General features: G+C 39.4%; 1 protein-coding gene across 1 annotated transcript in view; it reads left to right on the top strand.

Moving 5' to 3' along the window:
* ACTR2 (actin related protein 2) overlaps positions 1–20,201 on the top strand; it is a 39,655-nt gene extending 19,454 nt beyond the window's left edge. The window contains exons 5-9 of the mRNA XM_007970431.3: positions 2,944–3,080; positions 4,730–4,879; positions 10,368–10,513; positions 14,327–14,459; positions 17,529–20,201. Coding sequence (XP_007968622.1) covers positions 2,944–3,080; positions 4,730–4,879; positions 10,368–10,513; positions 14,327–14,459; positions 17,529–17,699 — 737 coding nt within the window. The 3' untranslated portion in view covers positions 17,700–20,201. The remainder of the gene's footprint in view (positions 1–2,943; positions 3,081–4,729; positions 4,880–10,367; positions 10,514–14,326; positions 14,460–17,528) is intronic.
* The last annotated feature ends 5,136 nt before the right edge of the window (positions 20,202–25,337 follow it).

Here is a 25,337-nt window from a genome sequence, read left to right on the forward strand (position 1 = left end):
TAAATATGGATTTAAGGTTAAAAAAAGGCTTAAAACTTTTTTTTTTTTAAATAGGATGTTCCCTCTTTTAAGCTATTTTAATTTTTTTTTTTTTTTTTTTTTTGGTGACAGATTTTTGCTCTTGTTACCCAGGCTGGAGTGCAATAGTGCAATCTCAGCTCACTGCAACCTCCACCTCCTGGGTTCAAGCGATTTTCCTGCTTCAGCCTCCTCCTGAGTAGTTGGGATTACAGGCATGTGCCACCACACCCGGCTAATTTTGTATTTTTAGTAGAGACGGGGTTTCTCCATATTGGGCAGGCTGGTCTCAAACTCCCGATCTCACGTGATCCGCCTGCCTCAGCCTCCTGAAGTGTAGGAATTACATGCATGAGTCACCGTGCCCGGCATAGCTATTTTTTTATGCATGGAATTTGTCCTCAAAATTGACTCGAGTTAAATAAAAAGCACAGAGATTCAAAAAAGTAGCATAAAATCATGCCTGTCAAATATATAGTAGATTAAAAAGGAGAAGGTAAACATTTGGGAGTGCATGTCTATCTTTTGAGGTGGGTTTAATGGAGGGGACTACTTATATTCTGTTGATATTTCCATTAGCAGCTGCCTCCCTCGTTATTGGAAATAAAATATTGGCCATGTCGGGAGAGCTCTTTTTTTTGTTTTATGGTCTTATAAATTCAACAGGAACTTATTGAGAATGTCTGGGCCTGTCAGATATGTGCCAAGGAGTCTTTTAGGCACTTAATGGGATAATCCAGTGGGAAAAAGGTGTGGCACTGGAAATGGGTCAAGTGTGTTTGGAGAAAGGCCAGTGTGTGACCTGATGGAAGTGGTAGAAAATAAGGTGAGGTGGGTAGGAAGGGCTCTTTGGGAAATAAAATGTAAATTCTTGCTTTAGTCAGTGTTACTGGGAGTGTTTTTGAATTGATGATGGTGTGGATTCCTCTTTTTTTTTTTTTTTTTTTCTTTTTTGCAATGGAAAGCCTCTTCTTTAGAAGAGTATAATATTCAAGGTCAGTATATGAGTTTTATTTATGAGGCTTATTGCATCAACAATTATATCAACTTAAAATGTTATCAACTTAAAAAGGAGGTAGTTTTAGGCTGGGCGCGGTGGCTCACACCTGTAATCCCAGCACTTTGGGAGGCCAAGGTGGGCGGATCACAAAGTCAGGAGATTGAGACTAAAATGGTGAAACCCTGTCTCTACTAAAAATACAAAAAATTAGCCAGGCATGGTGGTGGCGGGTGCCTGTAGTCCCAGCTACTCAGGAGACTGAGGCAGGAGAATGACATGAATCCGGAAGGTGGAGCTTGCAGTGAGCCAAGATCGTGCCTCTGCACTCCAGTCTGGACGACAGAGTGAGACTCCGTCTCACCAAAAAAAAAAAAAGGTAGTTTTAATAAATGTTTCCCAAGACAAATTATTGTAATTAAATACTATAATACATGCAAAATTTTATAAGAAAAAGGGAGACAGTCTATTAGGGATGAGAACCAAATAACATAATACTGACATGTTATAGACAATTGCATATTTTGGTTTAAAATAACTTTTTAAATTAAAAAATGTAAGTTTTTAGGCCGGGCGCGGTGGCTCGCGCCTGTAATCCCAGCACTTTGGGAGGCCGAGGTAGGCAGATCACAAGGTCAGGAGATCGAGATCATCCTGACTAATACGGTGAAACCCTGTCTCTACTAAAAAAAATACAAAAAATTAGCCGGGCGTGGTGGCAGGTGCCTGTAATCCCAGCTACTAGGGAGGCTGAGGCAGGAGAATTGCTTGAACCCAGGAGGTGGAAGTTTCAGTGAGCCAAGATCGCGCCATTGCACTCCGGCCTGGGTGACAGAGTGAGAAAATAAAATAAATAAATAAATAAATAAAATTTAAAAAAAGTTTCTTTGACTAGGTATGGTGTCTCATGCCTGTAATCCCAGCACTTTGAGAAGCCAAGGCGGGCAAATTGCTGGATCTCTGGAGTTTGGGACCAGCCTGGGCAACATAGTGAGATCCCTGTCTCTACAAAAAATAAAATTATCTGGGTGTGGTGGCACATCCCTATAGTCGCAGCCACTTGAGAGGCTGAGGTGAGAGGATCACTTGAGCCCAGGAGGTTGAGGAAACATGGGAAACAAAGCAGCTTCTTTGCTGTTCTTTTATTATGAGGTTTAACTGACATTGCCTTTTATTATAAGGTTTCCAGTGAATAATCAAAGTGATGCTTTGGGTAGTCACGTTTAATTTTTCTCAGATTTCTAGTTGTCTAGTATCCATAGGCATTTTTCCAGAACACACCGTATATGTTATTTGTAGTATATTCAAAACTATCTAAGTTGAAAAAAATGAAGAATTGTACAGAGCTTTAAGAACATGTTCTGCTGGGTATGGTGGCTCATACCTGCAACCCCAACAGTTTGGGAGGCCAAGGCAGACAGATCACTTGAGGCCAGGAGTTTGAGACCAGGTTGGGCAACATGGTGAAACCCTGTCTCTACAAAAAAATACAAAAATTAGCCAGGCATGATGGAGGCGCATGTTTGTAGTCCCAGCTACTCAGGAGGCTAAGGTGGGAGGTATGACTGGAACCCAGGAAATGAAAGTTGCAGTGAGCCTAGATTGAGCCACTGGTACTCCTCCAGCCTTGGTGACAGAGCCAGATCCTGTCTCAAAAAAAAAAAAAAAAAAAGTCCTGTTTTTCAGTCCTCGGTCTCGGGGTCTGTTTCTTCTCATCTCCTTGGACAGCACATAATAGTAGACCAGAAGTCTGAAAAGAGAACACTCGCTTTAATACTTATGCATTAGAAAAACCTGCAAAGTAAATAATAAATTCTGGCTTCTAGTTGGTTACGTTTCTATTTTGGCTTCCGTACTGTATTTGGAACTTGCTGGCTTTGATTTTTCTGATATGACTTTTTATTTAACCCCTCCTGGCTTTTATGCAGGTTTATTAACTGGTGTAGTGGTAGACTCTGGAGATGGTGTGACTCACATTTGCCCAGTATATGAAGGCTTTTCTCTCCCTCATCTTACCAGGAGACTGGATATTGCTGGCAGGGATATAACTAGATATCTTATCAAGGTAAGTGAAAGGAAAATATCATGGAAATTAAATTTTGTAATGTGTTTACCATCTTAACACAGAATTGAATATATCATTTTAGGATTCCAGTAAATCTGTACCACTAGAGAAATTACCCAATTATCTCCCTTATTTATATAAAAATCCATATAAGTTTTATACACATGAAGAAAAAAAGATACATAAAAACAAGAAAAAAAGATGTACAAACATGATCTCTGTATACTAATGAGAGTACATTATATCATTACCTAATTATATTTGTTATTCCTGAGGAATGAGTAGACAGATATTTCAAGGATGGAAGAGACCCGTATCTTGAAACTTTCTTGGTCAGCTCAGGCAGCCTTTTCTGCCATAAAACCTTTCTTTGAGCAGATATGTTTTAAGCCATATTCTTGATTGGGTTGCCTACACTTGTCCTTTCCCACAAAATACAGTGATAGCAAATTAATGATATTTGAGAAAAACAGCCCAAATACACCAGACTTTAATGTTTAGTAGTTTTCATGGAATATATCCAGTTTTTAATATTTACTATTTTAGTTTACTTGTGAATATAACTAGTTATAATTTTCTTTAAAACATTGCTGGAGAAGGTACATAAGGCATCTACTTGCTAACATATATCATTTTGAATATTAAAATAAAATTTAGAAAATTGTTTATACCAGAATTCTGTAATTAGTCTGTCCTCTCCAGGACAGTGGTTCTCACCAGGGAACAGTGCTGTCCCCTGGGGGATATTAGCAATTTCTGGATGCATTTTTGGTTGTCTGAGCTGGGCAGGAATGCTGCTGAACATTCTATAATGAATAGGGCTGGCTGCACCACAAACAGTGTATAGTCTGTCAGTGGTGCTACTGTTAAGAAACCCTGTCTCTGCATTAAATTGGGTTGCACTGTCTTTACCTTGACATTGGGTTCCTTCAGTGTCATTTAAAGTAATCCTCCTCATGAGGGGAGATTAAATTAATGAGAATTATAATACTCTTATTTTAGGCCAAAATTCAAAGGGTAACCAACAGAATTTCTGGGGTTGTCTTTAGAACACAGACTCAAATATTAGAGGATATATTTTTTTATTTGTAAAGTCTAGTAATGTTTTTTCTCTCAGTGGGTTTTTAAAAAAATAGTAATATTTTCTAGCATTTAAGAAACATAACAATAGAGATTATACCTTTGAGTACCCCAATAATTCCCTTATCATTTGTTAAACAAATGTTATTGGCCTTCTAATATATGCCAGACGCAGTACTAGAAGCTAAAGATAAAACTTTTAAAGACTTGGGGGCATTTCATAAATATGGCATTAATTGTATGAGCAAACTGCAGGCTGCAGGAGTCCAGCACTAAAATAGTATTTATTAATATACTTTTTATTGTTTATCAAAACATTAGTACTCATGTAGAGCTTTTCAAAAACTGACTTTTCTAGTCATTTTACTGACTTATTTATGAATTGTTAATTATTTTACCCTCTCTAAATCCTTTTATGGGGGGTAAACTCCTACTTCTGAAATAGTAGGCGCTGAGAATCCATTGCCCATTCTGTTATTGATGTGACATATTTAATGAGCATTAATAGCTTTTGCCGAGTAGAACTCATTCAGATCTATTATGAACTTATTGCTATTGTTTTGTACCAGCTGCTTCTGTTGCGAGGATACGCCTTCAACCACTCTGCTGATTTTGAAACGGTTCGCATGATTAAAGAAAAACTGTGTTACGTGGGATATAATATTGAGCAAGAGCAGAAACTGGCCTTAGAAACCACAGTACTAGTTGAATCTTATACAGTAAGTGTTTCCAGTGTGTAATATATATATATATGTTTTAAAGTGGGCAGCCATGGTTATTGGTGTCAGCTTAAGGAGGTTTTCTTAAGAGTCAGTATTTTTGTCTTGGGTTGTTGCAATATGTATATGTGTGACTTTTAATATCTCTTTCTACATTAAGATGCTATTTAATTATTTTAGGGCACCATATAATGCAAATTAAGGCAAGAATCATAAATTACTCTCTACACTAGGATATAATTAGATGCGAGATGTTATTTTGAGATTCTAGTATTTGGCATAGCATTTCTCAACATATGTTTCACAGAACTTTATTTCCCTGAGATGTTAATAAGCATTTCACAAAAATTAAAAAGAATTACATTGTCAAATAAGTTTGGGAAATCACTGTAGAACTCAAGAGCCTTTGGTATGCTAATATATACACAATTAATATAGTATGCGTGTTTCTCAGACTTACACTCTAGGACTTTTCAGAATTTCATGGGATTAGTGGTCTAAGAAACGTACTTTGGAAATAGTCATTCTGGGGCATTGCTTTACTAATTCAGTAGGTGGCAGCCTTTCCTGACTTAATATTTTTTAATGAGGTGTTAAATGTTAACTTGAAATTGTAACTAATGAGATTTAGGACCTAGTTATAGTTTATAATACCAGAGGAGTTGACTAGTTATTACTAAAATGAAACAGTAATAGGCAATAAAGGCAAGTATTTTAAAACCATATGATGCATACTAGCTCTACATATTCACAAATATGTGCAAAATAGTCATTTTAAAAATAATTATAAAAAATTTGTTGTTGGCTGGGTGCAGTGGCTCATGCCTGTAAATCCCAGCACTTTGGGAGGCTGAGGAGGGTGGATCACCTGAGGTCAGGAGTTGGAGACCAGCCTGGCCAACATGGCGTAAACCCCATCTACTAAAAATGCAAAAAATTAGCTGAGCAAGGTAGTGGGCACCTGTAATCTCAGCTACTCAGCAGGCTGAGGCAGAATTGCTTCAACCCAGGAGGCGGAGGTTGCAGTGAGCTGAGATCATGCCACTGCACTCCAACCTGGGTGACAGAGCAAGACTCCATGTTGGGAAAAAAAAAAAATGAGTTGTTAAGATAGTGACCCAAATATTCAGTAAACCCATTTTAAATTTTTTTTAAATTTATTTTTTATTACACTTTAAGTTCTGAGATACATGTGCAGAAAATGCAAGTTTGTTACATAGGTATACATGTGCTATGGTGGTTTGCTGCACCCATCAACCCGTCATCTGCATTAGATATTTCTCCTAATGCTATCCCTCCCCTTGCCCCCCAACCCACGACAGGCCCCATGTGTGATGTTCCCCTTCCAGTGCCCATATGTTCTCATTGTTCAACTCCCACTTATGAGTGAGAACATTTGGTGTTTGGTTTTCTGTTCCTGTGTTAATTTGCTGAGAATGATGGTTTCCAGCTTCACCCATGTCCCTGTAAAGGACATGAACTCATTCTTTTTTTATGGCTGCATGGTATTCCACGGTGTATATGTGCCACGTTTTCTTTATCCACTGTAACATTGATGGGCATTTGGGTTGGTTCCAAGTCTTTACTGTTGTGAATGGTGCTGCAATAAACATATGTATGCATGTGTCTTTATAGTAGCATGATTTATAATCCTTTGGGTATATAACCAGTAATGGGATCGCTGGGTCAAATGGTATTTCTAGTTCTGGATTCTTGAGGAATCACCACACTGTCTTCCACAGTGGTTGAACTAATTTACACTCCCACCAACAGTGTAAAAGCGTTCCTATTTCTCTACATCCTCTCTGGCATCTGTTGTTCCCTGACTTTTTAAGGATCACCATTCTAACTGGCATGAGATTTTGTGGTTTTGATTTATATTTCTCTAATGACCGGTGATGACTAGATTTTTTTCATGTTTATTGGCCACATAAATGTCTTCTTTTGAAAAGTATCTGTTCATATCCTTTGCCCACTTTTTGATGGGGTTATTTGTCTTTTTCTTGTAAATTTGTTTAAGTTCCTTGTAAGGGCCGGGCGCCGTGGCTCAAGCCTGTAATCCCAGCACTTTGGGAGGCCGAGACGGGCGGATCACGAGGTCAGGAGATCGAGACCATCCTAGCTAACTCGGTGAAACCCCGTCTCTACCAAAAAATACAAAAAACTAGCCGGGTGAGGTGGCAGGCGCCTGTAGTCCCAGCTACTCGGGAGGCTGAGGCAGGAGAATGGCGTAAACCCGGGAGGCGGAGCTTGCAGTGAGCTGAGATCCGGCCACTGCACTCCAGCCTGGGCGACAAAGCAAGACTCCGTCTCAAAAAAAAAAAAAAAAAAAAAAGTTCCTTGTAGATTCTGGATATTAACCCTTTGTCAGATGGATAGACTGCAAAAAATTTTCCCATTCTGTAGGTTGCCTGTTCACTCTGATGATAGTTTCTTTTGCTGTGCAAGAAGCTCTTTAGTTTAATTAGATCCCATTTGTCTATTTCGGCTTTTGTTGCAATTGCTTTTGGTGTTTTAGTCATGAAGTCTTTGCCCATGCCTGTGTCCTGAATGGTATTGTCTAGGTTTTCTGCTAGGAGTAAACCCATTTTGTAACTTAATCATCTCCAGATTTGCTCTGGAGATTCCTTCCTGAAGTCTTCTTGATAGTTTCTCTAGTTGTCTAATTTTCCATCTACCTGATTAGTTTGGAAGAAAGTGGCTGGCACAGGGCAAAAGATAAGCAAACTAGAAATGTAAAACGTGTTTTATTTCTTCCTTCTCTCTTTTCTCAAAGCATTTGAGGTAGACTACAAAAATATATACAAATAGGCTGGGTGTAGTGGCTCACACCTGTAATCCCAGCATTTTGGGAGGCTGAGATAGGAGGATCACTTGAGGCCAGGAGTTCATGACCAGCCTGGGCAATATAACAAGAAGACCCTGTCTCTACAAAAAATACAAAAATTTGCCAGGCGTAGTGGCACATGCATGTAGTCCTAGCTAGTTGAGAGGCTGAGGTGGGAAGATTGCTTGAGCCCAGGAGTTCAAGGCTGAAGTTTTGAGGCAGAGCTAGGATTGCACCACTGCACTCCGGCCTGGGTGAAGGAGCGAGACCCTGTCTCAAAAAAACAAAGCAAAAACCCATATATATATTTACATATATATATATATTTACATATATACACACACACGTATACACAAGTATAAAGTAATAAGCTGGTGAGTAAGTATAGGGAGGCATGAGTGGACAAATACAGAACAGGGTAAGATTTGGTGCAAAGAAATGGGATGCCTACAGTTTAACAGTTCATTAAGGTGGTTAGAAAACTTGACCCCATGTTGGCCAGCAGCCACAGCATGGAAAGAAGCCACACTATCAGGCTTCGAGTGCTTAAGGAAGGAGGTTTTGCTAGTAAGATCTGCTGTGCGAAGTTTTTCCAAATATTTTGGATGATTTCATGTGAACCCACCTGACGGAGGTGGCTTTTTTAAGGTTATAAGTTTTGGTAACCTTTTTTTTCTTTCTCTTTTGAGATAGGGTTTCCTCACTCTGTTGCCCAGGCTACAGTGCAGTGGCATGATCTCGGCTCACTTCAGTCTCAATCTCCCAGAGTTAGGTGATCCTCCCACCTTAGCCTCCTAGGTAGCTGGGACCAGAATCAGTCAGTTTTGGAATCTAAACAATCATTGTAATTGGCCAGGCGTGGTGGCTCATCCCTGTAATCCCAGTACTTTGGGAGGCCGAGATGGGAGGATCATTCGAGCCCAGGAGTTCAAAAACAGCCTAAGTAACAAAGCAAGACCCCATCTCTACAAAAAATAAACAAAATGAGCCAGACATAGTAGTGTGCACCTGTAGTGCCAGCTACTTGGGAGGCTGAGGTGGGAAGATCACTTGAATCTGGGAGATTGAGGCTGCAGTGAGCCATGATCACACCACTGCCATCTAGCCTGGACAACAGAGCAAGACCCTATCTCAAAAAATATATATATATATATATAGTAGGGCCAGGCATGGTGGCTCATGCCTGTAATCCCAGCACTTTTGGAAGGCCAAACTGGGCAGATCACTTGAGGCCAGGAGCTCGAGATCAGCCTGGCCAACATGCAGAAACTGTCTCTACTAAAAATACAAAAACTAGCCAGGCGTGGTGGCACATGCCTGCAATCTCAGCTACTTGGGTGGCTGAGGTATAAGAATCATTTGAACCCGGTAGGCAGAGGTTGCACTGAGGCAAGATCAAGCCACTGCACTCCAGTCTGGGTGACAGAGCGAGACTCTGTCTCAAAAAAAAAAAAAGTAATTATATTATAAATGTACTGTTAGACTTGTTAATGTAAAATTAATTCTAGTATCTTGTATAGAAATGTGTCACATGCCAGCATACATGGGCATGCTTATTACTTAGGACAATCCAGTGAATTGTGAGGTGTTATGAGAGGAAGTTTCTACTTAACATTTCTCATTTAATTAAATATGAACATGATGTGTGACTGACAAGGTATTTTTGTACAAAGTCATAATATGATACCTGATTTGTTTAAATCTTATTTGCTTAAATTGAAATTATATTTATCAGTTATTTAAAATTTATTAGGACCTAGTAGGATACAACAGAATTGCCTAATAAAAATAGTCCAGATCAGTGTTCTGTAAACTTCTTTGATCATAAAACATATTTTGGATTAAATGATTTGATAGAAGTGGCACACATGTTATAAAGTATTTTGATGGCAAAATAATAGTTTCACAGAGTAATTATTTGGTGAAATAAAATTATTTAAAATGTTTGATGTAGCTGGGTGCAGTGGTTGATGCCTGTAATCCCAACACCTTGGGAGGCCGAGGCGGGCAGATCACCTGAGGCCAGGAGTTCAATACCTGGTCAACATGATGGAACCCCGTCTTTACTAAAAATATAAAAATATGCTGGCGTGGTGGCACATGCCTGTAATCCCAGCAACTCAGGAGGCTGAGGCAGGAGAATTGCTTGAACCTAGGAGACAGAGGTTGGAGTGAGCCGAGATTGTGCCATTGTGCTCCAGCCTGGGTGACAAGAGTGAAACTCCATCACAGTCAGTCAGTCAGTGTTTAACATGTCTATTCTACATAGCAGAAATATCCATAAAATCACAAATATGTTAAAATTACAAAACTGCAGTAACACATAGCAGCAGTAATCAAAATACAGTGGTTGGTCAGTGATGGCTGTTTCAGCTTTGCTGCAAATGTCATGCACTCATGCATCAGTGATTTCTCCAAGAAATTCCTCATATTTGGGGGCATGGCATATCACTTTTAAAAGCAAAACAGAATGTGATGATAAGAACAGTTACCTGAATCTATTTAATTTACCTTTTTTCCCCCAAAATATTTTTTAGGAAAAGTTATTGTTGGTAATGATTTTGGTTACAGAACAGATGTATTTGTAAGTACTAGTGTTCTGGAGAACACTGGGAAATTTTAATCTTTTCTGATTAGTACCTGATTATTCTTGGTTTCTAGCTCCCAGATGGACGTATCATCAAAGTTGGGGGAGAGAGATTTGAAGCACCAGAAGCTTTATTTCAGCCTCACTTGATCAATGTTGAAGGAGTTGGTGTTGCTGAATTGCTTTTTAACACAATTCAGGCGGCTGACATTGATACCAGGTATATTAGAAATGGTGATTTCAAAGTTATTTATCAGAAAAATAATAAAAAAAATTTTAAAGTTATTTATCAGAAATAGGTGGAATTAAATAGAATGACTAAGTTGTTTATAAACTTACTTGAAATAATTTCAGACTTATGGAAAAGTTGCAAGAAAATGCAGAAATCTTATCTATATCCTTTATATTTACCATTTTACTAATTATAATGTTCTGCATGTTTGTTTTTTCATTCTGTTTTTTTTCTGAACCGTTTGAGAGTAGATAAAATGCATCAATTCTTTACCAGTTGGTGTTTCCTAAGGATAAAGATACTCTCTTACATAGTCATACTGATTTCAGATCCTTTGGAGATATACCCAGTAGTGGAATTGCTGTATCATATGGTAGTTCTATTTTTAACTTTTTGAGGAACCTCCATACTGTTTTCTGTAATAGCTGTACTAATTCACACTCCCACCAGCAGTGTACAAGGGTTTCCTTTTCTCCACATCCTCGCCAGTATTTGTTACCTTTTCTCTTTTTTGGTAATAGCCATTCTAACAGCTGTGAAGTGATATATCTCATTGGGGTTTAATTTGCATTTACTTCCCTGACGATTAGGGATGCTTAGCATTTTTTCCATTTGTATGTGTTTTGAGAAATGTTTATTCAGGTCATTTGCCCGTTTATTAATTGGGTTATTTGTTTTCTTGCTATTGTGTCATTTGAGATTTGAGTTTCTTATATATTTGGGATATTAACTCCTTATCAGATGTCTGGTTTGCAAGTATATTCTCACATTCTATAGGTTGTATCTTCACTTTGTTGATTAATTCCTTTGCTGTGCAGAAACTTCTTTTGTTGTTGTTATTGGTTTGTTTTTTGTTTTTTTTTTTGAGATGGAATGTCACTCTCTCACCCAGGCTGGAGTGTAGTGGTGCAATCTTGGCTCACTGCAACCTCTGCCTCCTGTTTTCAAGTGATTCTCGTGCCTCAGCCTCCCAAGTAGCTGGGATTACAGGCATACACCACCATGCCCAGCTTTTTTTTTTTTTTTTGTATTTTCTAGTAGAGATGGGGTTTTGCCATATTGACCAGGCTGGTCTCGAACTCCTGGCCTCAAGTGATCCACCCCCCCGCCCCAGCCTACCAAAGTGCTGAGAGAAACTTCTTAGTTTGATGTAAATGCATGTATTTTTGTTAGATATTGCCAAATTTCCCTCTCTGGCAGTTGTATCATTTATCCTTTCCACCAGTCTGATGAGTGAGACATTATTTCAGTGTAATTTTACTTTTTATTTCTCTTATTAAGAGTGAAGTCAAGCCAGGTGTGGTGGCTTCTGGCTGTAATTGCAGCACTTTGGGAGGCTGAGCAGGAGGTGTGCTTAAGCCCAGGAGTTTAAGACCAGCCTGGGCAACATATGGACATCCTGTCTTTACATAAATTTTTTTCAAAAAGATTAGCCAGGTATGGTGGTGGTGTACTCCTGTAGTCCTAGCTACTCAGAAGGCTGAAGTGGGAGGATCGCTTGAGCCTGAGAGGTAGAGGCTGCAGTGAGCCACGATTGTGCCACTGCACTGCAGCCTGGGTGACAGAGACCCTATCTCTCCCCACCGCCACAAAAAAAAGTTACTATAAAAATTTTATATATATATATATATATATATATATATAAAAACATATTTTTATATATTTAAGGGACCTTTTTTTTTTTATAGAGTCTTGCTCTGTCGCCAGGCTGGAGTGCAGTGGTGCAATCTCAGCTCACTGCAACCTCCACCTCCTGGGTTAAAGCGATTCTCTTGCCTCAGCCTCCCAAGTAGCTGGGACTACAGGTGCGTGCCACCACGCCCAGCTAATTTTTGTATTTTTAGTAGAGATGGGGTTTCACCATGTTGGCCAGGATGGTCTCTGATCTCTTGACCTCGTGATCCGTCCGCCTCGGCCTCCCAAAGTGCTGGGATTACAGGCGTGAGCCACCGCGCCCAGCCTTAAGGGACATTTTTGATTTTTTTTTTTTTTTTTGGCAAATCGTTCGTGGCTTTTTTTGTCTGTAGATTTTGGAGTTTTGGGTTTTTTGTTTTTGTTTTTTTTCCAGTTTTGAAAAGTTTTCTTTTAGCTTTCTGATGTCTTTTACAGATATTTCCTCTGTTTGCCGTTTGTCTATTGCTCTTAGTGTTTTGGCCATGCAAAAGTTTGTTTTTATTTAGTCATATAAGAAGATTTATAGTCATATTTTATTACAGCTAGAGCTGAGTCATCGTTAGAAATCCCTTCTCTACACTCAGGTTATAGAGGAATTCACCCAGAAGCATTTTGTACAGCAAGCATTTATTTGTTTGTGTAACCCTGAAGCCACATAATTAATTTTGATGGGATGGCTTTGGAGCCAGGATAGTAATAGAAATTAATAAAAATAGCAGTTGACTTATAACAAGCTATAAACCTTGTGGAAGATGATCAGAAATCGAATCTAGCCTTCATAATTGTGGTAAATTCTCATGATAGGGATTAGATTATTTTGTCCTTTGATTTGATGTTCATTCACAGCAAAATTGTATTTAAAAGTATATGCTGGCCAGGCGCGGTGGCTCACGCCTGTAATCCCAGCACTTTGGGAGGCTGAGGCGGGCGAATCACGAGGTCAGTAGTTCGAGACCATCCTGGCCAACATGGTGAAACCTGTCTCTACTAAAAATACAAGAAATTGGCTGGGTGTAGCGGCGGGCATCTGTAATCCCAGCTACTCGGGAGGCTGAGGCAGGAGAATTGTTTGAACCCAGGAGGCAGAGGTTGCAGTGAGCCGAGATTACGCCACTGCTCTCCAACCTGGGCGACAAAGTGAGACTCTGTATATTTAAAAAAAAAAAAAAAAAAAGTACATGCCTGTTGTTGCTGATTAGGGCTTCGACGTTCCCAAAGCGTGGAGTCAGATTCAGTACCTTCTCCACAGTTGGCATTGCAAAGTGGAACAACTCAAATTTTGTTTTGTGTGTTCTGCATGTTGAAAATGTACATGCAAATGCTTATGTGTACTTACCACGTGAATCTGTATTTCAACTGCTTAGTTTATGCAACATTCACTGGGCTTGCTTTGGCAATTAAATACAAAAACAATGCTTTGTTGGAATTGCAGTAGCTTTAGCCATTGAGAACCTGGAAGCCAGGTTGAATAAGGCCAAAATGGGTGCAAATCAGCTCCCAAACTTTGTATTATTCCTCAGACCCTCACTCAGATTCTGTTACTTTTACTACATATGCAGTCTTTTTAGATTGGATTATCTGATATCATAGACAACAATATATTTAAGGAAAAAAGAGGGTACTGCTATAAGAAGCATACACATCAGTCTAGCCAAAAATAACGGCAGACAGCCTTTAAGCAAAGGAACAAAAAAGAGAAAACTACAAAAGATAAATAAAAAATTAAAAAGCAGGAATTCTGGATTAAAGTAGAATAGGGCTAATTATAGTAAATTACCACATTTCAGTGGCTTTAGGGAAGCATGTGACAACATAGTCCAAGTACTAGAAGTTTGTAATGTAAATCTTGGTCATTATTAGAAGTCTCAGTTACATTCACAAAAAAAAATGTATTATATACTTTTAGAAGTATTTTATTTTCATCAAAATTATAAAAAGATTTTATATGTAAAGAGGGGTCATTACTTCACAATAGTAATAACAGCAAATATTCAGCCCTGTGATTTACATGTTGAATTTTATTTAATTCTCCCAGCAACCCCATGGGGCTGACATAAGTAACAGTAACCCTGAGATACCATTTCCCTAACCTAAAACTCCAAATGAATAACCATTGTGTCTTTCTAGATCTGAATTCTACAAACACATTGTGCTTTCTGGAGGGTCTACTATGTATCCTGGCCTGCCATCACGGTTGGAACGAGAACTTAAACAGCTTTACTTAGAACGAGTTTTGAAGGGTGATGTGGAAAAACTTTCTGTAAGTATTAGTAAATCAACTATTATTAACATTCTTTTAAAAGACTGTACAGTAGTTTGTGAATCTTGACAACCACCAGAGGGGGCAAGACGTCTTCCAAAACAAATTCCTACTGCAGTCAGGTGCAGCCTGGAAATGATAGGAAGAGGGAAATAGTTCAAGATAAGCTCTGGTCACCTCTGTAGTCAATGGACGGAGGCAGTGAGGTCAAGGCCAAAAGTTCTGGTTCATCTGTAACAACTAGCACAGACTCTGAGGCGCCTCTATGTGCAAAAGAAGAACCTGCTGTACTATGGGAGAATAAATGCCCCACTTGAGTTTTGTTCTTTTTTTTGTTTTGTTTTTAAACTTATTTTGGATATGCAATCAGCCTTTAGCACTTCTCTTGGGCTGTCTCATATTTCTGACTTTGTTTGTTACATATGTTGTCTTCTCTCCTCCGTCAGATTGTAAAACATCATGCTTCAAATTTTTTTGCATCCTGGTAACTGTCATAGCTCTTGAAACAGACTTTAATTGGTAGTTGTTGGTATGTACAGTAGAAAGAAAATTTTTAACTAGTAATAGTTGATGTTTCTTTGGCATGGGTTTGTGTGTTTTTTCCACCAAACTCTGGACTATGTGAAGTATACAGCATGTGCTGTATACTCAACCGAGAGTTATCTAATCCTCAGTTAATCTCTGAGCTTTGTCTCACTGACTTTGATCAACTATTTTAGATAATGAGATTATGTATTAGAGTACTGTATGTTACATCTTTCATATATGACTCAAATTGTTGAAATTAAATTGAGTATGGGCTCACATACATTAAACAGATTAACAGACTCGAAAGGAGCCATGCTGTCTAAATATTTACTTCACTCATTTTTCTGATTTTATTGAGTTTTAGATATAATTTATAATTGATCTCAGGTGATCATTTATTCAGCAAACATTTCTGGAACTCCTGGGTGTCAGACATAGGTCTAGGTGCTGGGGACAAACAAAACAATGAAAACAGAATCCCTACTTTTAGTCTAAATAATGTGTTAGTGGTAATAAGTGATATGAAGAAAAGTAAGGTGAAGAGCTGGAAACTGTTAGTGGTTGGAGAGGTTGTGTGCTCCTTCATAAACTGTGATCAGGAAAGGCCTTCTGGGTGAAGTGACTTTTGATCAGAGACCTAAGTTGAGCGTGAGAGGAGTGAGCCATGCAGCTGTCTAGGGGAAGAATCTTACAGGCAGGAACAATGCAAAAGCCCCAGGTTGGTGGGAATGTGCCAGTGTGGCTGGAGCAGAGTGAGCAAGGGAGGAGGACAGGTGGGATATGAGGTCAGAAGGGTAGCAGGAGGGCAGGTCTTGTTAAGCCGTGGTAAAGGGTTTGGCTTGACTCCTGGTGAAATGGAAAGTCTTGGGTGCCAGGGCGGTTTAACCAGAGAAATGATAGTCTGGTGTGTTGAATAGACTCTTGGGGGAAGAGGGAACAAAGGTGGGCATAGACCAGTTAGGAGGCACTGAGAGGAGGGAAGGGATGGTAGAGTTTTAGACTAGAGGAGAAGGTTGCAATGGTTGTTTTGGAAAATGGAAGAGAGAATAGAGAAATGTAATAGGATTACTATGCAGCAGCAAGCTCAGTTGAGGTTGGTGATACATTGAAGCAAGATGTTTTGTATCTTTCCTATCTTTTTCAGCTGCTTGAGAGCAGGTGCATGAGTTCAAGGAGGGAGTGGTAGATGGAATAATCTGATAGAATGAGTTTCATTGGAGCTGTGGAATTTTAGGGATGAGCAAGATAGAAAGCAGCAATGAAGAGCAAGAACTCATTATTACCAAACCTCCAGGGTTAAGGTAGTGTGTGAGAGAGAAACTGTAAGCAGTTGAGATATTTACAGAAGCAGCGTCTTCAGGGGCTAAGTTTCCCTTAGAGCAGAGGTGGGCATTTATAGCCCTTATGCCAAAACTGTTTTGTTTTTTTTGTTTTGTTTTAAGTTTTATTGGAACACAGCCAAGCCCATTTGTTTACATAATGTTACCTGTTGTCACTTACTGTCTTTGGGCACCTTCTAGCTACATGTGGGGTTGGGTACTTGTCACGCCTGCAAAGCCTCAAGTATCTGGCCCTTTCCAAAAAAATTTGCTGACCCCCACCTAAGAGCAAGAAAGCTAAAGGAACAATTAAAATAGTCTCAGAATTGGTAAATAAACTGATGTTTTTCTTTATCTTGGAAACCCTTACAGTTCTCAGAACCCTTACAGTTCATTTATGTGACATAAATATACAAATGATTTGGAATGACATAGTTACATTGGGTGTTTTTTGCAGGATTGTGACACTGTAAATGAAAAACTTGCTATGTCATTTTAAGATCTCTTTCAGTGTTGACCAACCATAAAGATAAGGAGGGTGTGTCCTTCCTAGATACTTAATAGTAACTACAGAGTATAAAACTTTTCCCAGTTGTCTTTAATTTTGGTTACTGTGTTCATTTTCTCATAACATCCCCATGATTTGTTTTGACCATATTTGGCCTTGTTTATTTTAAGAACATTTCATTTGATTTTGAGACAATAGAAAGTAAGCTTTGCTTAAAAGAAAATAACTTCAGTTTTACTCAGTTGCACTGGACTAGAATCATAACAGTATTAGACCTTTAAGAAGTCATGCAAGTCCTCTTATCCAGACTTTGTTTGATAGCAAAGTGACTTTCCCAAGTGGTCATCTGCCAGGGGATGGGAAATTTGCGCTAATTATATCTCTGATGTTTGGTCTCTCAGTAGGGTGTTAAGTCATGTAATTTACTGATCAAATTAGGACACTCAAGAATGAAAAGGGGTGGTGTTAATGATGGGACACCACGTGTAAATCAGGACTGTTCCAAGCATGCTGGGATAGATGTGTGGTCTCCTAAACATGAGCTTTGGGCAAATTACTAAGTGTTCCTGTACCTCAGGTACCAAATCCTACCGTTCTACTTATATCACAGGACTGTCGCAAGGTTGAGCGAGAGCATATATTTAAAAGTCATTTTCATAAAGCAGAAAGCACTGTGCACATGTACCATTTTATTCTCCTTTCTTTCTCCTTTAGAAATTTAAGATCCGCATTGAAGACCCACCCCGCAGAAAGCACATGGTATTCCTGGGTGGTGCAGTTCTAGCGGATATCATGAAAGACAAAGACAACTTTTGGATGACCCGACAAGAGTACCAAGAAAAGGGTGTCCGTGTGCTGGAGAAACTTGGTGTGACTGTTCGATAAACTCCAAAGCTTGTTCCCATCAGACCCGTAATGCTTTCTTTTTTCCTTTATTGCCAATCTTTGAACTCATTCAACTCCAGGACATGGAAGAGGCCTCTCTGCCCTTTGACTGGAAAGGTCAAGTTTTATTCTGGTGTCTTGGGGAAGCTTTGTTAAATTTTTGTTAATGTGGGTAAATCTGAGTTTAATTCAACTGCTTCCCTACATAGACTAGAGGGCTCAGGATCCTGTCTGCTGCTTTGTTTCTTCTAAGTAGGCATTTAGATCATTCCTGTAGGCTTCCTGTTTTCACTTTACTGCTCTAATGCTGCTAGTCGTAGTCTTTAGCACACTAGGTGGTATGCCTTTATTAGCATAAGAAAAAAACTTCAGGAGCTTTTACATATTACTGGGATGGGGGGTGGTTCGGGATGGGTGGGCAGCTGCTGAACCCTTTAGGGCATTTCCTCTGTAATGTGGCGCTTTCAGCTGTACTGCTGCAGCTTTAAGTACCTTAAAGCTTCTCCTGTGAACATCTTAGGGAAATGTTAGGTTCAGAACTAAAGTGTTTTGGGTGGGTTTTGTTGGGGGGGGAGGGGTAACAGTGGGTGGTCTTCTGATTTTTATTTTTGAGGTTTTCTCGCTGGAGTACATAGAGGAACTTTATTTACAGTACTTTGATTTGGCAGGTTTTCTTCTACTTGTGCTCTGCCTGGAGCTGTTTCCATATGATATAAAAAGCAAGTGTAGTATTCCATTACTATGTGGCTTAGGGATTTATTTATTTTTAAAAATCAACCATGTTAGCTGGGACTAGACTCCCTACAGTCCTTCAATGGAAAAGTAACATTTAAAAATCCTTTTGGTAATTCAAATTACAGATTTAAAAGTGCTTAAGATCTGGTGTTTTGTTAATGCTTCTGTTTATTCCAGAAGCATTAAAGTAACCCATTGCCAAGTATCATTCTTGCAAATTATTCTTTTATGTAACTGACCAGTGCTTAATAAAACAAGCAGGTTATATTAATTACTGGCAGAAGGTTATAATTGGTGGTTTAAAAATAACATTGAAATACGGGACTTGTTGCCAATTGGGTAATTTTCATTAGTTGTTTTGTTTGTTTGTTTTGATTTGAAACCTGGAAGTACAGTAAAATTTGACTGTTTAAAATGTTAGCCAAAAAAAAAATCAAGATTTAAATTTTTTATTTGCACTGAAAAACTAATCATAACTGTTAATTCTCAGCCATCTTTGAAGCTTGAAAGAAGAGTCTTTGGTATTTTGTAAACGTTAGCAGACTTTCCTGCCAGTGTCAGAAAATCCTATTTATGAATCCTGTTGGTATTCCTTGGTATCTGAAAAAAATATCAAATAGTACCCATACATGAGTTCTAAGTTTGAAAAATAAAAAGAAATTGCATCACACTAATTACAAAATACAAGTTCTAGAAAAAAATATTTTTCTTCATTTTAAAACGTTTTTAACTAATAATGGCTTTGAAAGAAGAGGCTTAATTTAGAGGTGACTAAAATCAAAAGAAATTATTGACTTGAGGGTCTCTGTTTTGTAAGAATACATAATTAGCTTAAATAAGCAGCAAAAGGTTAGTTTTAATTATGTAACTTCTGTTAATATTAAGTGTTTTTTGTCTGTTTTACCTCAATTTGAACAGATAAGTTTGCTTGCATGCTGGACATGCCTCAGAACACATGAATAGCCCGTACCAGATCTTGGGAACATGGATCTTAGAGCCACTTTGGAATAAGTTCTTATATAAATACCCCCAGCCTTTTGAGAATGGGGCTTGTTAAAGGACGCGTATGTAGGGCCAGTACCTACTGGCAGTTGGGTTCAGGAAAATAGGATTGACTTGGCCTTGGGTCCCTTGGTCCATTATAAAATCTGGGAGTAGAAAACAACAAAAAATGGAATGGACTCTTAAAATAATGAAAGAGCATTGAGCATTTGTCTCTTGAATGTAGAATTTGTTTTTGATTTCAGAATTCTGCTGGTAAACATGTCAGTTAAAATGGTATATTATGTGTATGTATTATAATTTAGAAATCCCATTTTTTAATGTTACTATTCCAAGGTGACATAATACATTTACATTTGGGATTTGGGTGGACTATTATATTTAACTGGAGTTGTTGGCAAGTGTGAATCCCTCAGGAAAAAAAAAATCTGTTTTAAAAAGCAATCTGATTCTTGGCTCTTGAAACTATTGTTACTTAAATCTCCAATAATTAAAAATTTAAAATTTTTAAATCAGAATCATCAATACTTTGACCTTTGAGAAGGATTTCTTAGAAATACATTTAGTAATGTTCCCAAGACGTCAGTCTTACATTTAAACTTTTTTCTTTAAAACATAGTATTGGTTGTTAACTTTTACACAGTTCTGAGTACTGTTAATATCTGGAAAGTATCTTGAGATATCAGTGGAAAGCTGAACAGTCTAAATTTAACATGAAATACTTCTTTTTGATTCAGAAAATAAAATCAGATTTTTTCAAAGTCAGTTTGAATTTTGTCATTTCTTTCTAATAGTTTTTTCTCATTTCATTTTCTTTTATTCGTATTTTTATTTTTGTTAATGCAAGATGAATTGACAGCTTTATGCTCGTTGTTAGGACAAGTTCATGTCAGTGTTCTATTATTGACAAAACAACTCATTATTTCTGTTATGATTTTATAAATAAGAAAATAGAAGAGCGATTTATAGCTACATCAGAGACTGTTTTCTTCCAACAGACCGTTTTGTCTCCCAAAAGATGTAAGGTGGCTTTCACAGAATTAGAAATGCTAAAAAGACCAAGGTGTCACATGCCCCCTGTCAAGGACATATTAACTCACCTGCAGACTTTTAGGCATATTTAACAAAATAAAAGAAGGATGAAAATACGTTTAACTGACTTTTTCTTGTTTTATACTATCCTTGAGGATGACGGCTGGAGATGAGAGAGTATTTTTGCCTTTCCTTCTTCACGGACTCGTATGTGCAAACCTCATTGCCCGCTTCAGGGCCAGAGTCCTTCCAGACATTGCAAGGTTGTCTCTGGTGTTTCATCAAGTTTCTTCTGAGTTGCAGAAGAAGAATGTGATGCTATCTCTATATGTAATGGAGGAAGAAAATACCAGGCACTGCATAGTGCCCTTGATGGAATGAATGTCTCTCAATGCCCTTCATTTTTTTCTTCCACCCACAAACTTTGACCATTATACAATTGAGTGAGTTTATTAACTGTATTTAGAACCATCAAAGAGGGTAGCCAACTAAAGTGAAGCAGAAACTCGAGGATTGATCTAAACTTAATTTTTTTTTTTTTTTTTTTTTTTTTGGAGATGGAGTTTCACTCTTGTTGCCTGGTTAGAGTTCAGTGGTGCGATCTCGGCTTACCACAATGGCACAATCTCGGCTCACCGCAGCCTCCGCCTCCCAGGTTCAAGTGATTCTCCTGCCTCAGCCTCCCAAGTAACTGAGATTACAGGCATGTGCCACCAGCCTGGCTAATTTTGTATTTTTAGTAGAGACAGGGTTTCTCCATGTTGGTCAGGCTGGTCTCGAACTCCCAACCTCAGGTGATCTGTCCGCCCCGGCCTCCCAAAGTGCTGGGATTACAGGCGTGAGCCACTGCACCTGGCTAAGCTCAGTATTTAACATGCTGTCTAACCTTGGACTAATTGGCCAACCACACACAATACTGGGATACTTTTTTCCTCTGGCTCAAAAATCCCTGACCTCTTTGAAGGCTGAAAAATGCTACATCAGAGGTAAGTAGAGGAGGTGAGGGGTAGTACCTGGGAAAGCATGTTTGCATGTGTGAATATAACTAAAAGGCTAAAATTAGTGACTTTAACCATTATATTGGAAGTAACTTGTAGTCACAGAATAGAAATAAACTTGATTTATGGGGGGTGAAAATAAGGCAGCTGTTACATGAATTTCAAGTGGTGTTCACATAACATTTTAAAAACATTTTAAAGCATCTTTCTCTGTATTGTTTAACATTTGAAATTAGGAAGAAATAAGCTATTGAACCATAGTTACTTTTGTTCAGATTATCTAGACTGGCAGTCTTGTTGCCTATTATAAGTATCTCAGTTTGCGTTATCTGCAGATGTAAAATATCTGAGTAGGGGGAATTCAAATGATTTATCTCTTCCTTTTGGCAGAATGGAGTTCCTGTCGGTTTCATATCTACCCCCTCAACTCCTCCCACCCACCAGAGGAAAAAGGAAAGACTGGAAAAGACTTTGCATATAATTTTCCATGAAACATTTGACATAGGAATAGAATAATTAGAGAATGTTGAGTAGATTTTCGTGGACCAGTTGAAAGGTTTGGGTTTGGCAAGTGCAGAAAGGGATCACAAAGGTATTACAGAGGGATTCTTATGCCCAGGGTGACCTTTAAGAACGGTGCCCTTTGCCATTCACAGCAAGTGGAGCTTTTGCCTGATGAACGCTTTAAACAGTCGGTGAAAAGAAAACTCCAGTGAGTAACATATTTGCTCTTCCTTAAACATGGGTTTGAAAAAGAGGGCCTCAACTCTTGAGGATAAGGATTCTTAAAATTACACTTTTTGTGCATAAAAGTGTAATTATGGCCAGGCACGGTGGCTCACGCCTGTAATCCCAGCACTTTGGGAGGCTGAGGCCGGCCGATCACCTGAGGTCGGAGTTCGAGACCAGCCTGACCAACATGGAGAAACACTGCCTCTATTAAAAAATACAAAATTAGCTGGGTGTGGTGGTGCATGCCTGTACTCCCAGCTCCTTGGTAGGCTGACGCAGGAGAATCGCTTGAACCCGGGAGGCAGAGGTTGTTGTGAGCGGAAATCACGCCCTTGCACTCCAGCCTGGGCAACAAGAGCGAATCTCGTCTCAAAAAACAAAAAATATCATAAAAGTGTGAACGCAAATGCATTAATATCAAAGGTTTTAAGTAGTTAGGGAAATTCTGCCGGGTGTGGTGCCTCACACCTGTAATCCCAGCACTTTGGGAGGCCAAAGAGGGTGGATCATGAAGTCAGGGGTTCAAGACCAGCTGGCCAACATAGTGAAACCCCATCTCTATTAAAAATATAAAAATTGGCTGGGCGCGGTGGCTCACGCCTGTAATCCCAGCACTTTGGGAGGCCGAGGTGGGCGGATCACGAGGTCAGGGGATCGAGGCCATCCTGGCGAACACGGTGAAACCCCGTCTCTACTAAAAATACAAAAAAATTAGCCGAGCGTGGTAGGGGGCGCCTGTAGTCCCAGCTTCTCGGGAGGCTGAGGCGGAGAATGGCGTGAACCCGGGAGGCAGCAGAGTTTGCAGTGAGCAAAGATCGCGCCACTGCACTCCAGCCTGGGCGACAGAGCAAGACTCCGTCTCAAAAATAATAATAATAATAATTAGGCTGAGCACAGTGGCTCACATCTGTAATCCCAGCACTTTGGGAGGCCGAGGTGGGTGGATCACGAGGTCAGGAGATTGAGACCATCCTGGCTAACACGGTGAAACCCCGTCTCTACTAAAAACAATAAATTAACCGGGTGTGGTGGTGGGTGCCTGTAGTCCCAGCTACTCGGGAGGCCAAGGCAGGAGAATGGCGTGAACCTGAGAGGCGGAGCTTGCAGTGAGCCGAGATCGCAACACTGCACTCCAGCCTGGGCGACGGAGCAAGACTCCATCTCAAAAAAAAAAAAAAAAAAAAAAAAAAAAAATTAGAGAAATTCTAAAATTAAAGTCTGCTACAATATTAATTGGATCATTTTAAATTAATACGTTTATGTGAGTGCCTTGATGTTCTGTAGGGGTTGGGATTTTTTTCGAGGTGTCTATACACAAGAAAATTAAGAGATCTGTTTTACTTTAGGAAACCAAATCTTGCTGGGCATGGTGGCTCATGCCTGTAATCCCAACACTTTGGGAGGCCGCGGCAGGTGGATCACTTGAGGTCAGGAGTTTGAGACCAGCCTGGCCAACATCACAAAACCCGTCTCTACTAAAAATACAAAAAGTTAGGCCTGGTGGCGCATACCTGTAATCCCAGCTACTCAAGAGGCTGAGGCAGGAGAATTGCTTGAACCCAGGAGGCAAAGGCTGCAGTGAGCCGAGATCACGCCACTGCACTCCAGCCTAGTGACGGAGCGAGACTCCGTCTCAAAAATAATAATAATAATAAAATATAAAAATCTAAGGGTTTCCTGAGTTGTCAATTTTTATATTTTCATATTTTCATGTTTACATATGTATATATTCTTATATTTTTATGTTTTGTGACAACTTAGTGTTTGAAGACTAAGAAATTTGGGCCTTAACTGAGACTCAATTGTTAAATTGATAATACACAGTTGACCTCTTTATTGGAAACCTACAATTTACCTCCAAATGTGGGAGGTTTTTTTCCCTAATTTAGATTTACATTTGAAAACTTCTGGCATTTTTTTTTAAGAGCTATTAGGAAGGAGTGGAACCTAAACTATGATGAGAATTTAAAGGACCTTGATTCAAAGAATCAATTAAGGAGACTGTCCTCTTTGGTTTGCTTTTACTTAGTAGTTTAGTGGAATTCAAGCAGATAATATTCAACTTCTTAAGTTCCCTGCTTACACAATTTGAAATTCTAAAGGAGTCTCTAAAATGAAAACATCCCACAGGAAGTGATATAGCTAAATTATGATTATCCGTATTTTTAAAACAAATTACTTTTTCAAATGTCTTTTTCGGTATGGGGTCAGAATCACATGTTCCTTTTGTTAAAAATGCAGGCTCTTAGGCTGGGCGTGGTGGCTCATTCCTGTAATCCCAGCATTTTGGGAGGCCAAGGGGGGGCGGGAATCACCTGAGGTCAGGAGTTCGAGACCAGCCTGATCAACAGGGCAAAACCCCGTCTCTACTAACAGTACAAAAATTAGCCGGGCATGGTGGCAGGCGCCTGTAATCCCAACTACTCCTACTTAGGAGGCTGAGGCAGGAGAATGGCTTGAACCCAGGAGGCGGAGGTTGTAGTGAACTGAGATCAGCCACTGCACTCCAGCCTGGGCAACAGAGCAAGACTCTGTCTCAAATAAAAAAAGAAAACCAAACAAAAAAAAACAGGCTTCCTTGAGCCCCACTCTGGACCACCGAATCAAGCCTCAGGGTTTGCTTGTTTTCCGACTCTTCCCCCACAACTCCCACACTCCTGTTGTAGGGGCTAAGAGGACAATCAGGCTTCAAAGTATGAACCACTCTCCTGGGCCCACACCTGCAGTGCCCTTCTTTCCTCCTCTTCCTGGGGAAAACTAGAGCTTTTAGCAGATGGGTTCAGAAGTGACACAGGAAGCAGCCCTGGGAAGCCGGAACCACTTAGAGACCAACTGTTTAGGCAGTATGCTGACCTCTGCTCCACCTCCCCCAAATGGATCTTCAGTTCAAATGGATGATAAACACCTTTCATTAAAAAGGCAAATTCTGGGATGGTTAAAGCACCGTCAGTCATTTACACATCCATTTGTATTAAAAGGAAGTCCAGAGACTCACACTGACGCCTAGGGTAGATTAGCGGCTCTTTGTGATTTAAGTGAAAGGAAGGTCTGTAACTTTGGCCTAAGGAGTGCATTGGAAAAGTGCATAGGTTCCTGAGGAAATTCAGTTTTTAGAGCAAGCTCACCTTGGTAGATGAGA

Source organism: Chlorocebus sabaeus, chromosome 14 (assembly GCF_047675955.1).
Source record: "Chlorocebus sabaeus isolate Y175 chromosome 14, mChlSab1.0.hap1, whole genome shotgun sequence".
Classification (NCBI taxonomy): domain Eukaryota; kingdom Metazoa; phylum Chordata; class Mammalia; order Primates; family Cercopithecidae; genus Chlorocebus; species Chlorocebus sabaeus.